This window comes from Thamnophis sirtalis, unplaced genomic scaffold (assembly GCF_051295495.1).
Source record: "Thamnophis sirtalis isolate CommonGarterSnake01/CBP01778 unplaced genomic scaffold, rThaSir2_p1.2 scaffold_1, whole genome shotgun sequence".
NCBI classification, from domain to species: Eukaryota; Metazoa; Chordata; class Lepidosauria; order Squamata; family Natricidae; genus Thamnophis; species Thamnophis sirtalis.
The window spans coordinates 69,735,877-69,749,627 of record NW_028261381.1 but is presented as its reverse complement, the minus strand read 5'-3'; the positions used below and the strand labels follow the sequence as shown (position 1 = coordinate 69,749,627).

Genomic DNA, 13,751 nt, shown 5'->3' with positions numbered 1-13,751 from the left:
CCAAACATACATTTAAGTTCAACAGGAAAATGGCATACATGGGATTTGAAAATCTGCAAAGCAAATCAGCATACACGAAACAAAGGCTAATTTGTGACAAATTGCAAAGCCATAGCAACAGATGAATTAGCATAACTGCCTTATCTAACAGTTATTTCCCTTTGTCCCTTCATGTACGTATGTCAATAGGTATTATTAAGTAAATAAGGGCGAGAAAAATCCAAATTTCCTCTGGAGCTCATTCCTGGTGTATCCCAGATGTGGACATCCAGGAAGACTTGAAACATGTCCCTAACTATAGGAATCATAGGCAAAATGAAATGGTGAATACAGGCAGTCCTCAACTTATGACCACAATTGGGACCATAATTATCTGTTGGTAAGCAAGACGGTTCTTAAATGAGTCATGAGCAATTTATGACCCTTTTTGCTGAAGATCACTGCAGTTGTTAAGTGAATAGGGTGGTCATTTAGCAAAGCTTCTCCCATTGACTTGTCAGAAGCCAGCTGGGAAGGTCACAAATCACATGATTTGCCAGCTGGGAGGGGTGGGGCTGCAACCATTATAAATACATGCTGGATTTCAAGTGATGGTTGCTAAGGATCAGCTGTAAGTCACTTCATTCAGTACTTTTATAACTTTGAACAGTCGCTAAACAAATGGTTGTAACTTGAACACTACTTGCGAAGACTAAGACATTGATGAACAACATAGTATCACTTCTGGGTGTCTTACCTCATCCACTTCCTTTTTGTTGATATCAAAAGTGATATTGAAGAGGATCTTCAGAATTTCCATAGCACGCTCTGTCTCCTGCCGAGGTAATGGCAGGGAAGGATCCCCTTTGGTAGCTACTTCATGAGGATCAATCCATTTTACTCCCAGTGTAAGTTCCAGGGTATCTGTCATTAAACCAATACCTCGAAGTTCTTGTGCAACCTGCTGCCGGACATCCACCCTTAGTGCCGTCAATAAAAAGAGAAGGCGCAGGTCAAAGAATTTTATGTCATGGGGGAAGTTTCTCTCGTTGTAGAGTTTGATGCGATCTGTAAGTCCCACCACAAACCGAGCCTCAGACATCAGCTCCTGAGCCCTGGGACTACTGAAGACAATATTACAGAGGCACTTAAGTGCCTCCAGGATTACATCCAGATCAGGAACCTCCAGGATTTGCTCTTCCCTGTAAACAATCCCAGCATGCCTGGCTAGTGTCTTCAAACTTTCCATGGTGGTGAAAGGGCCAAGGCATTTTTTATCCCGGGACAGAATTCGTATGCTTTCCAAGCATGTCACTTGACAAGACGGCTGGAGAACTCTCTCCAAGAACTTGATCAGAAGCATGGCCAGTTTCTAAAATATAAGAAAAGAGATAAAAGAACAGATCTAGTAGTATCGAATCAACTTCTGCATAAGACAAACAGGACTATCTACATTTGCACTTATACCATTTCCAAAGTCCAATAAAATGTAATGTATCTTAAACTCATTCAATGTGTTCAGTTCCTCAGTCCCATTTCTATATGCATATAACCAACATTGCTACAACATCCACTTTATAATATCACAAGTTGACACGCAATTAGAATGTGCCCTTGCTTCTTAGGTTTAAGCTGCAAATGTCTTTTCTTATACAGACAAAACAGCACCATAAGGGCACTACTACATAGTAGGCTTGGAGAAACGCTTTGAGATTCACAAAATAAGGGAAATGGAATTCCAGAAATAATTAAATGATGACTGAACATGCTTAGTGATTATTTAATGCAGACTGACACTTGGAGGAAAGTGGAAGGAGGAACGTCCCACAGCAAAGAGACTGAACAGTAATTCTTCTCCCTGCAATAGGACATTGATAGCATCACTGTTATGGTGAAAAAAGGCATCAAGATGGCAGCCAGACAACAATTCAGCCCCTTGCCTCTGTCTTCCCTCAACATGTTTGCCTTTGAAAAAGTCAGGGTTGTTTTTTTTTTTTTAAGAAAAACTAACTAGTGACTGAATAAGCAAATCCACAAAATTGAGATATCCGCAGAGCCATTGGGTAAGGAAGTGGAGGGGATAGAGAAAGCAATATCACATTGTCATGCACTATTTGTTTGTGTATTATGACCACACACATGTATGCAGCCCAGTTTTTCATTATTTCACCTTTGAATCTGTGGATGCCCTTGAAGTCACCCCACATAATACCAATAGTAGTTAGTAGTTAGTTACTAAGTATACTCTACCTTGGCTAAAGGAGGGAAATAAATGTCAGGATTCAGGAGGCAGAGTTATTCCAATGATAAATTATCTACTCACAGCTTGTGACAATGTCATGAGAGCTATGGGGCAGGGGATGGGGGGTGGAAGGATGCCAGGGCATGTCTATACCGCAGATAGATGTAAGTGGGGAAAGGGCCTTAGTCATAACACTGCTAGAAACACAAAGCCTGGCAGTGCAATCAATACTTAAATTGGGTAGTCAGAGGTTCAGCACAGAGTTGCGCTATTCCAACAGAGGGAAATGTATTCAGACTCAATTAATTTTACTAAACATACTTGACTTTGCTCTCTATATGTCAACAATGCAGCAAGTAGTTATTTGTTTTCCACAATCGTTTTTCAGACATCAAACATGGATCTTTTTGTCACTTGATAGGCAGTGTGCAGAAGCAGGACAATTCCAGTCAATTCCCAAGTGGGCAGAGGGAGGCAGGCTAGACATTCTCCATCTCTATATGAAACTGCCCTTGAAGGGTACCGGGAACCTTCCGCTGATGCAAAATGCAGCGTCACAGGCAGTTATGTGTGTTCCTCATAGAACACTTTACCCTTCTGGTCCATGAGCTGATGGTTTCAATTTGTTTCCAGGGTTCAATTCAAGGTGCTGTTTGGGGGCTTTAAAGCCCTACATGGCATGGGGCAAGTTTTCTGAGGTACTGCCTGATTTTTACATTTTCCCATCCCACCAGATCTAATAAAAAGGAAATGCTGCAGATTTCGTCAGGAATTACATTTGGTGGGCGCTAGGTGGCAGGTTGTCTTGTCTATGTAGCATATCCTCCCTCCCCCTCCTCCCCCAGGTTAGGCTGGCACCATCGCTTCTGATTTTTTGAAATCCCTCAAAATCTGGTTATGCTATCAGGTCCTGGATTTCAGGGAATTGGTGCGGTAGCTTCATTATTATTAACATCTCTCTGCCCATTATTTTATTTTTAGCTACATTTTATTTAATGTTTTTAATTAATAATATGCATTATTTGTGTACTGTTGTTTTTAACTTCGTTGTACATTGCCCAGAGTAATTTATTTTCTGACATGGTTGACTATAAATTTTAAAAATGAATAAATGAAATCTCAGTATCTTGCTCCCGACTCTTAAATACAGAACCAATCTATTTAGTGTCAGACCTTCCCATCTGCTCCCACCTCTTTGGATGGTGTTAATGTATGCCATCAGTGGTTCCTTTCCATTATGAAAATCTGATAATGTACTATTTATGCAGCTTATACCTATTATCATTTCAGGTTGGTATTTGGCTCTTGGGCAGGATCCACCGTTGAGGAATTTGCTGTTATCATATGGAATCCTGTGGCGCGACTTTTAAGGCTCCAGCCTAGCATGGGAATTGATGGGCTGCCCTTCTCTCAAGTGAAAGGATAAGCTTATGATCAGCTCACAGTAAGATGGAGCACAAACAGCTCTGCTCCCTCCCTATATAATCAGATGCTAGACAAGAGCATGTTCAAAAGCAGGAAAGCAGATCAAGAGAGTTTTGTGCTCTACGGTATACTAACTTCTTCCAGCTGTAACAATAAAGTTGAAGACTAATCTCAGTGAAGTTTGTGAGCTCTCCCTTGATGTTGCCTGAATCTATTACCACAGTAGACGTTGAGCTTGTCGATCGAAAGGTCAGCAGTTTGGCGGTTCAAATCCCTAGTGCAGCGTAACGGAGTGAGCTCCCGTTACTTGTCCCAGCTTCTATCAACCTAGCAGTTCAAAAGCACGTAAAAAATGCAAGTAGAAACATAGGAACCACCTTTGGTGGGAAGATAACAGCGTTCCATTCGCCTTCGGCGTTTAGTCATGCCAGCCACATGACCACAGAGATGTCTTTGGACAGCGCTGGTTTTTCGGCTTTGAAACGGAGATGAGCACCGCCTCCTAGAGTTGGGAACGACTAGCACATACGTGCGAGGGGAACCTTTACCTTTTTTTATCATACATAAATGTGGTGAGATTTAAATATCTGTCGGACTGATATAATAAGTTACTAGCCATTAACATTTGTGGATAAGGAAACATCTGATAAGTAGGAAGAGAAAAAGAAAACAAGCTGTACCAGTTTTCTCCTCCAGTAATAAATGGAAGAAAGATATCTGTATACAGATGATACCTTCATTTCTAATCTTGTTGAATAATAATAATCCAAGAAAAGAGAGAGTTGTTGCCTTTGGTGTGTGTTTCTGATCATAAATAAAGTTATCTTGAATATAGATTTTGTGTTTAATGAAGAATTTGTCTTCTTTTGATCACCCTGTTATATACGGTTCATCACAGCGCGACGAAAAAGATCGAAAAATGTAAAAATAAAGCGAAAATCTTCCCCTGACCCCCCCAAACCTAACCCCAAACCTAACCCTAAACCTAACCCTAAACCTAACCCTAAACCTAACCCTTAACCTAACGAAAAACCTAACGCTAACCCTTAACCTAACGCTAAACGTAACGCTAACGCTCTAAACCTAACCCTAACCCTTAACCTAACCCTAACCCTAACCCTTAACCTAACGCTTACCTTTATGTGAATCGGCTTGCTGTAATTTAATTTTTATTTCAATTTTTCGATCTTTTTCATCGCGTTGTGATGACGTCACATACGCGATTTCGTCGACCGCACTTTTGTGGAACGCGGTTTTGACGGGTCACGGTTATATACCCCATCCATTTTGCCTTCCAAGCTGAACAATAGTACAATAAAAGTGAACAAACCATATAAAGCAATATTATATATTCTGAATATATAAAAACAGCAGTGCTTTTTAAAACAGTTACTATATTTTTTGAACTATGATGCACTGGTGTATAAAACACACCAAGATTTTGAAGTGGTACTGTATTTTTCGGAGTATAAGACGGACCTTTTTCCTTCAAAAAAAGAGGATGAAAATCTGAGTGTGTCTTATACACTCAATACAGCATTTTTTTGCCCCCAGAAAGCCCACTCCCTTTGCAAAAATGGCTGTGCAGAGCCTTTAGGGGGCTTCCAGAGTACTCTTGATGGCTGGGGAGAGCAAAAACGAGTGAAAAACAGGCCATTTTTTGCTCCCCCAGCCCCCAGGAGCACTCTGAAAGCTTCCTAAAGGTTATGCATGTCTTTTGGGGGGGGGGGAATGGGCCTGTTTTCATGAAAAATGGGCTGCTTTTTGCTGGTTTTTGCCCCCCCCCCCCAGCCCCCAGAAGCACTCTATAAGCCTCCTAAAGACTATGCATGCCCTTTTTTGGACAAAAAACAGGCCCATTTTCACAAAAAACGGGCCGTTTTTGGGAGGTCTGCAGAGTGCAAAAACTTTTTTTAAAAATTTGCCTCTTCAAAATCTTGGTGCGTCTTATACTCTTATACTCCAAAAAATACAGTAAGTAAGAAAAAGGGTTTTGTCCAAATGGGGACATTTTCGCATTCTCCCAGCCCTGCTGAAACCTGCAGAGTGCTTTTGGGGTGTGGGGGAAGGCAAAAACACCCCCGTTTTTGCAAAAAATGGCCAGTTTTTCACAAAAATGGGATGCAGGGTAGGGCTTCGGGAAGCCAAAAATGGCTGTATTCGGTGTATAAGATACACCAACATTTCCACGCTCTTTTTTTGGGGGGGGGAGGTGTCTTATACTCTGAAAAATACATAATAGCTCTTCAAAAGTTATCCATTTAGTAGTAATATTTAAAATAGATAAGAACAGTATGATGTGCACAGATTGTAAATAGAGTACATTTAATCCATTATCATATTTTTGCAATGAAGTGCATCTGATGTATAATTACTTGCTAGCTTCTACCAATGATCATTTCCTTTACAATTTGCTGGTGTCTGCAAGGGATTTTGCATTTCTATTTTATAAATGCAATTTTCTGTTGAGAGATACAAAAGATATGCTGTGGAGAGTTACATGTATATAATTTGTATTTGTTCCGTTTAGACACAGCATGCACACAGACAAACAACAGAAGGAGGAATGTGTGTTGGATATATTGGCCACTTTGAGTTATTTGTAAGCATAATAAATCTTGAAAATAAATGAAGCTACTTTGTCAGACTCTTGGTCTATATAACTCAATAACATCTTTTCAGTTGGTTGCAGCTCACCCAAGCTGTGTTTTCTCAAGATTTGGGGGGTTATTTTGGGGGATTTCTACAAACAGTGCCTGTGTACTGTCACTAACCACACTTGGTACTTCTAATTGTTCATAATTTCTAAGAAAGAAGGTTTATTTAAATAGGGAAATCTATTTAAGCTGATAGTAGCATTTCCAGATCGCTATTTATGCTGGGAAGTTCTTCAGAACTAAGAAAGAAGACAGTCACTGCATTTTTGGTACTGCTACTCCAACAGTATCTGTGCCCATTTTGCCAGCTATGGAAGTTAAAATCTGGTCTGAACTGGCAAATGGGAAATGATGCTGGATTAAATTGGAATCTAAAAATAGAAACCTGCACAGCTGGAACATCTGATATTTTGAGCTCTATGAATTTGTATGTGTGTACCTATGTGTAATGGGTTTTTCTTGTTGTATTTGCGTTAATCAACATAACTGTATCAAGACTGATACTGTATTGATCCATAAGCAGACACTCTCTTGGATAGAGGTAAGCCTTATAAGCTCATACAGAAAATCAGAACAAGATGTTCAGCTACCAAAGTATTCCAGCGTAGGTCATTTGGAGCCCTTCAGATATAGTTGGACAACAACTACTCACTTTGCTCATCATTAGCAATGCTGGTGGAGACTACTGAAAAGTACAATATATCTAAAGGGCCACAGGCTCTTGTATACCTTAACCATCCTTATACCCAGATAGATTTAATTCTCACTGGACATTACCAGTGTTTCTCTTCTTCCTGTAGGCACTCCTGGACTTCAAAAGCAAAAGTGTGTATTATGTTAAATATGCCTTAAAATAGCTATTCTCCCACTCTCCATTTTGTACTGCGAAAAGTAGTTCATGCCTTTCTTCCAGCCAGAATCCAGAAATTATTGTTTCTCATACCCAGTATTCCTGGTGGACTACAAACAATGATACATACCTTTCTTTCTTCCTGTTCTTCATCATCAAAGGTGAAACAGTGAGAATTCTGAGAAAGCAGAAATGAAAATTCATTGAATGAATTAAGGAAATGATTTTCTCTAAAAATAAGAGAATTGTTAAAACAAATGACAATTAATCAATTTCTTCCAAATACCTAGCTACTCGGATGCTAACCATTAAATATTTAAGCTGAGTAAAGAAGGAAAGAAAAAGAACGTAAGATGGATTATTACTTTCTAAGTAGCTTTATTAATTGGGGCAGTTATTTTCAAACCTATCTTTTAAAAAAACCTTTCTATGACTACTTGTTTTTTGAAGTAAACTCTAGGCACTGTAAACTATTTTGAGGCATATTCTAATGTAAATAGTCAGCTCAAACACATACTGGCTTGACATTATAATTTAAATGTGGACCACATGATTACCAAACTTTTTCTATCATTGCACATAGGTTTGCCTTTAGCCTGTAATGGTCTCTCAGGGGCCCAGTTCATAAACTGGGATTTTGTCCAAATGTTCCGGAATGGAAAATACCTTCATCTTAATAGAAGTTTCTTCCCAATTGCCAATTATGTTCTAAAGAAGGGCATTTAAACAACTTTTTCAAGTGCTTTATTTATTTAAATTGTATTCATACTATTATTTCATTTTGGTTTTTTAAATATTTTTTTAATTTTTTTTTCAAAAGAAACACAACACATAAAATCTTCCTTCTTTAAATACTGTAGAAAGTGTATCAGTTGGTTACAAAAAGGCTTTCGTGCATCTCTTCTGCAGTCAATAAACATACTTCGTATTAATTCAAGAATTTTAACTCAAGTATTTAAACATGTTACCATCATCATACCTCCGTTTTCATTTGACTATAATTGTTTAAATATCCTTCATCATAAAATATACCAAAGTTTAATACATAACCACATACTGGCCTTTCAATTACTATTTCTAAAATCCTCCACTAACACTGAATCCTTATGTCCTATTCTAGCTAAACATCCATAATATTTAATAACAAAATTTTCTAATCCTCCTTTCCAAATCACTGTTTACAATTTACATCGTTTCCTTATGTTGTACCCATACCTATATATACGTTGTTATCCTTATCCCTCCTTTATTTAACTATATCCTGTATCATAACATTTTCCCCCTAATAATCAAGACTTAACTGTATCTTAGTTCTTTTTTATTAACCTTTATATATAATCCAAAATAATTTCTTTCATGGGTACCATTCAATATTCATATCCAATTATTACTTATCATAACACTACACATTATATACATTATTATCATTATCAATTATTTATTTAACTATATCTATTGTCACAAAATTTCACTAAGTTTAACTAGTTTTAAATTATACTCTTCCATCTATCAACCTGTATCTTTCCAGTAGCAAAACAGTCTCATATCTTCTGCCATTTATGGTGTCAGTCCTCTAATCATCTCCTTAATCAACTTTGTATGTACTCCTCTTAGCAACTCCTTGCTTGTAAAATCTCTCATATAATTTCGATGCCCTTCTTCTGTTTCCTTAATCAGCTTATCTTTGATTATCGGTAGTGTTATCAATGATGTTGCTAATAAAATTTCTCTCTTTAAATCCATAAATTCTTTTGCTTTTTCTTCTTTTGTATCTTGCCATCTGGGATAGAGTTGCCCTCCATTTAATTCCTCTTTCAATATTCCACTCTTTCCATTTTCAGAGAAAAATCAATCATCATAAATATCAGCAAATTTAATTTCTTTATAGTCATTTTCCTCTTCCAATTTTTAGGATTTTACCCAGCACTTTTTCCACTTGATAAACATCTCCAACTTCTTCATCATATTTTGCTGTTAGATGCTCTAAGTCTTCCAACTTCTTCTTTATTCTCTCATATTGTTTGATAATTTCTGTATTTCTGAGAATATCTTTTGCAGACTTAAAGTTTCTTTCTCCTGTTGAAATTGTGCCATTATCTCCAGCTAACAAACACTGCTGCTCTAGCTTGGAAGGTTAACAAGTTTAAGCATAGGTTCACAATAATGTTTTCTTTTCACTTTTCTCTGGTAAAAGATATACTTCAAAGGGACATCTGTATGCTTTTCTTCTTATCACTCTCTATAAACAAGCAGTGAGACCTTGGAGTGCCAAGCCAGGATAATCAGTGAGAAAAGTAAGAGTGTTTCGTTTTCAATACACAAACCTCCAGCCTTCGAGTAGCAGTGTTATTGTTGGAGAGGAGGAGCCAATGTCATGATGAGACAACGTGAGATCTGAATGCTCTGAGATCGCAGTCGATACTTTTGCCACTGGGTGGTCCAAACAGACCTATACCGTCCCGCAGAGATGGTGAACAGGAAGAATACGCCTTGCTGATCTCAGGGACATCGCAAAGTCCCTGATGGATCCAAGAGAAGTTCTTCAAGTCGGCGACAAAAAATCTAGCCATTAGGCTGATGAAGTTGGGGCGGCTCCAAAACGGAAGGATATGGAAAGAGAAAGTGTTTCCAGCTGGTGAGGAATTTTACCGTTTTAAAAGAGACTGCCTATAAAAAACTTAAAATTAATTTAAATTGGAGAACAGAAGAAATAAGCGGCGGAATTAAATTTGGAATGGTTTTGGACAATGGGTTATCTTACTTTTTAAATGCTATCTTCATGGATGGAATTTCTGCAAACCTTTTAAAATGAATGGATTTAAGTGTTCTCCTTCTATTTTTTTTTCTTTTATTATTCTTTGTAACCTATAGACTAAAATTCTCCTCTTTCATTACTGTGGGTGTTCTTCTAAACCATTCAAGAATCGGAGAAAGAAACTATTATTTCATTTTGGAAATCCGTTAATAAACTTCACTGCATTTGGCAATAGAAAGCATATGTTGAAAGCAGTTTATTTATAAGGAGACTATATCTGTGTGCCTTTCTTAGTTACTGAAAATCAGAGATTTCAGCTCTAATATAATCCAAGAATTTTCACTTAGTATATTTTACCTCATAATTTTTTAAAATGTGGCAATTAAAGGCAGTTCTATTTCTATTCCTCCACAAATGAAAATCTCCAGCTTGCAGTATCTTGAAAAAGTATGTCTGACATTGTTCTCAACAGACTACCATAGTTTAGTTAGAAGCTATAAGCACATCAAGCAATCCATTCTCAGCTACTTTTGGGTGGTGACAGTTTGAAAGAGGAACATGGGCTACAACTGCTACTTTTAGAATTATATCAGGTCTTTTTGGAACAAGATATATTTCTCTGTTATTATTAACTAGGAAAGGAATTGCCATATGTTTTGCTTTATCCATTATGCAGTACCTTCTGGAGTTATCTGGCACAAATTCTTAGAAAGCCTCAGCATTAGCCTTTTTCCATATTGAGAGGTACCTATGAATCATTCATGTGTTTTCTGAGAATGGCATCTACCCACCACACACTGAGACTGATGGAGAAACATATTCACAAAAGTCTCAACTTTTCTGTAGCGCAGCAATGAAACTACAATCACATTTTCTCTAAACAAAACTGTAAAAAACAATCAGTATCTGAAAAGAAGAGATAATCTGATATTTTATCCCCCAGAGTATCATTACTGCAGTTAAAGTTTTCACCAAGATAAAACTTCCTGGTTGAGCATTTTGGACAAATCAGAGAAGCAGAGCTCATTCTCTCACAGCATTTCCAGTTAGGAAGGTTCTATGGTCAACAATGTCTTTAAAAAATTGCTTGAAGTTTCAGAGACCTCCTCCCAATTGATGGACAATGGCCAAATAGGTAGTATATAGGGAGTTCTTGACATACAACCATAATAGAGCCTGCCCATTATAGTTGTATGTCATGAAAGTCATATGACCAACCTAATCTTATTACTTTTTTGCAGCAGTTGTTAACCGAATCATCTTAAGTGAAGGTTATAAAGTGTGGTTATTGAGTGAATGTCACGGTTGTTAAGCTGCAATTGTTAAGCAAAGCATAATGGTTTGCTATGGGCACCATTTTGCCAAAAATCAAAAGTGTAAAACGTTTGGGAAAACATCGTAAAGTACGGACACATGAGTGTGGGAAGTTACAAACAATTATAAATGCAGCTTTGTTGCTGAGTGCGCCAAGTTCAGTCATGGATTGCTAAGAGGACCTGGTTGTTGGATCTTTGAATCCGGATCATAAACCACATTTATTGATGGGGTGGGCCTTTTATTGAGTTAGATGTAAGTTGAGGACCACCTGTATAGCAGCTTCATAGATGTGTATGAAGAGAATACAACCTATCAATTGATATTCATATTCCTTCTAATTCTCCTCTATGAAAACAATATTTGGGGTTATATGTATTACGTACAGCTATTCTGAAAATCTGTTGCAGAGAAAGTCACAAAGAGGTACAGAGCAAAAAGTATCCATAGTAAAATCAAATACAAATCAATTTACAATTGCATATTCATTAGTTTGATTTCAAGTTCCTAGAAACGTTTAATACTGAAAGACATAGTTCAGGTTGCGCAACATTTTGAAATAAGTCCAAGGGTGACTAAGTATGGACACTTAGCCTCATCACAACCACTTATTTTGTTTTATCAGTTGTTATATGAAAAGTTTCAAGGTTACGATAGATTTTATCTAAACCAGTAATAATCAACAGAATAATTTACATGCACTATTTCCTAGGACTGCGTATTTGTGGATTTCATACACCTTTCTGTCACTTAATTTTTTTTTTCCTTTTTCATCTATTTCTCTGGCATGATTAATACTCTCACAAGAGCACACTTTCACTGTTGCATCCCAGCTGCAGTTCAATTTTGAGAAAGAAAGGGAGAAAGTAACCCCAAATGGCTAGCTTAAAAGATTAGTAACAAGAATATATTGCCCAATAATACAGACAGATGAAACTGAAAGGAGCATCACAAGAACATCATTAAAACCTGCAATATGAAATCTTCAGCACTCCGTCAGGGTGCCTCAATTCCCAATGAAAACTCACCTCCTGGTTGTAGATCTGTAGCACCTTGAGGACAGTATCTTGCTTCCCATTTTCTACAGTCTCTAGCACAGCTTGGAGTGTCATGTCTACCCAGAGGAACGGGGCCGACTGCAGTGAAATGTAGTAGAAGGCTTTGTGGCGTGGCTGGATATTTACTGATGCAAAGAGTCCTTGTTAAATAGCTGATGAGAAGAGGGAGGAACATTAGCGAGCCTAGCCACTCCAGGATGCCAAAGTACAAAGCAGATGGAAGCTCCCAGTAAAACCAGCCAGTAGCTTGCTATCTTGCTCACACACTAATCCTCTTCCTCTTTGGGCTTTTCAGCATTTAATAAATGTCCTTTGAGCAAAGCATTACCTAGCTAGCCTCCCCTTCCGCCAGTCGAGGATTACCTTAAAACAGATAGCTGCATGATGTAGCTCCTCAAATCACCTCCTCCACCCATTGTCCTCATTTCTCTCTATAAATATAAAACAAAAGAAAAGAAATTCCCCTATGATAATAAAAGGATGCACTCCCAGCAAAACCACCCATATCTCCTTGCTGGATTCAGATGGTAATACATTTTCTGGTTAAAAAAAAAACACTGGAGGTCTGAAAACGTACTAAAGCTGTGCTCACCAATCAGAGTATCTCTCAAACTGACTCATCCCTCAGATTCAAATCTCTAATCCTACTTAGAAAACATGAGGTGGGGGTAACCTTTCCACCCTACGGCCTTAACTCTTTGATTGCCAAGTTCTCTGCATTTCTAGGTCCAACGTTCAGTCTGTGTCACCACAAAGACAGTAGCTGTTTAAGAATGCAGATATGTGTTTGTAACCCTCCAGTAGTCATGCTAATCACAGTGCATTTCACAGTATGTGATGGTAACAACTGTGACAGGGGAAGGGATTGGCAGGTTGTCAAGGCAGATGTTAGAAGAACTTGTCGCAATCATAATGCTTAACCTTATGATTTAAATCAGCCCCCCCCCCCAATTCTTCAGTTTATGGATCCTTTCATAAAGTTTCAGATTGTTCATCAACCCTCAAATATTTATTATATGAAAATAATTTAATGAACACTGCTTTAACTAATAGTACTATGAATAACAACAAAAACAACAACAGACAGACAGACATCTGGCCCACAACACGCCTGACATCACTACTGTGGAAAAGAAAAAATGTCTGGTTCATTGATCTTGCAATATCAAGTGATGCATGAATTGAAGAGAAAAGGCTAGAAAAAAAACGAAATATCATGATTTACAAATTGAAGTTGAGCAATTGTGGAGGAAGAAATCAATGGTTGTACCAATAGTATTTAGGAGTCCCTGGAGCAATACCCAAAGCGCTGCCTAGTTACATGGAAATCTAGAACATTAGACCTGAACCTTCTGACTTGGGGGGGGGGGAACCCCACTCTACTTGGAATTGCCTGTGTGCTTAGATGTTACCTTAACAGCTCTTAGGTCCTTGGTTAGGACCTGAATTGTTAAATTTTTACCTTTATCCA

General features: G+C 37.9%; 1 protein-coding gene across 2 annotated transcripts in view; it reads right to left on the bottom strand.

Moving 5' to 3' along the window:
- RIC8A (RIC8 guanine nucleotide exchange factor A) overlaps window positions 1-13,751 on the bottom strand; it is a 34,545-nt gene that overhangs the window by 13,227 nt on the left and 7,567 nt on the right. For both annotated transcript variants that reach the window (XM_014064817.2, XM_014064818.2), the window contains exons 2-5: window positions 12,644-12,711; window positions 12,251-12,432; window positions 7,284-7,331; window positions 737-1,351 (exon numbers count right to left, since the gene is read on the bottom strand). In XM_014064817.2, the coding sequence (XP_013920292.1) occupies window positions 737-1,351; window positions 7,284-7,331; window positions 12,251-12,334 (747 nt within the window). In that variant the 5' untranslated portion in view covers window positions 12,335-12,432; window positions 12,644-12,711. The remainder of the gene's footprint in view (window positions 1-736; window positions 1,352-7,283; window positions 7,332-12,250; window positions 12,433-12,643; window positions 12,712-13,751) is intronic.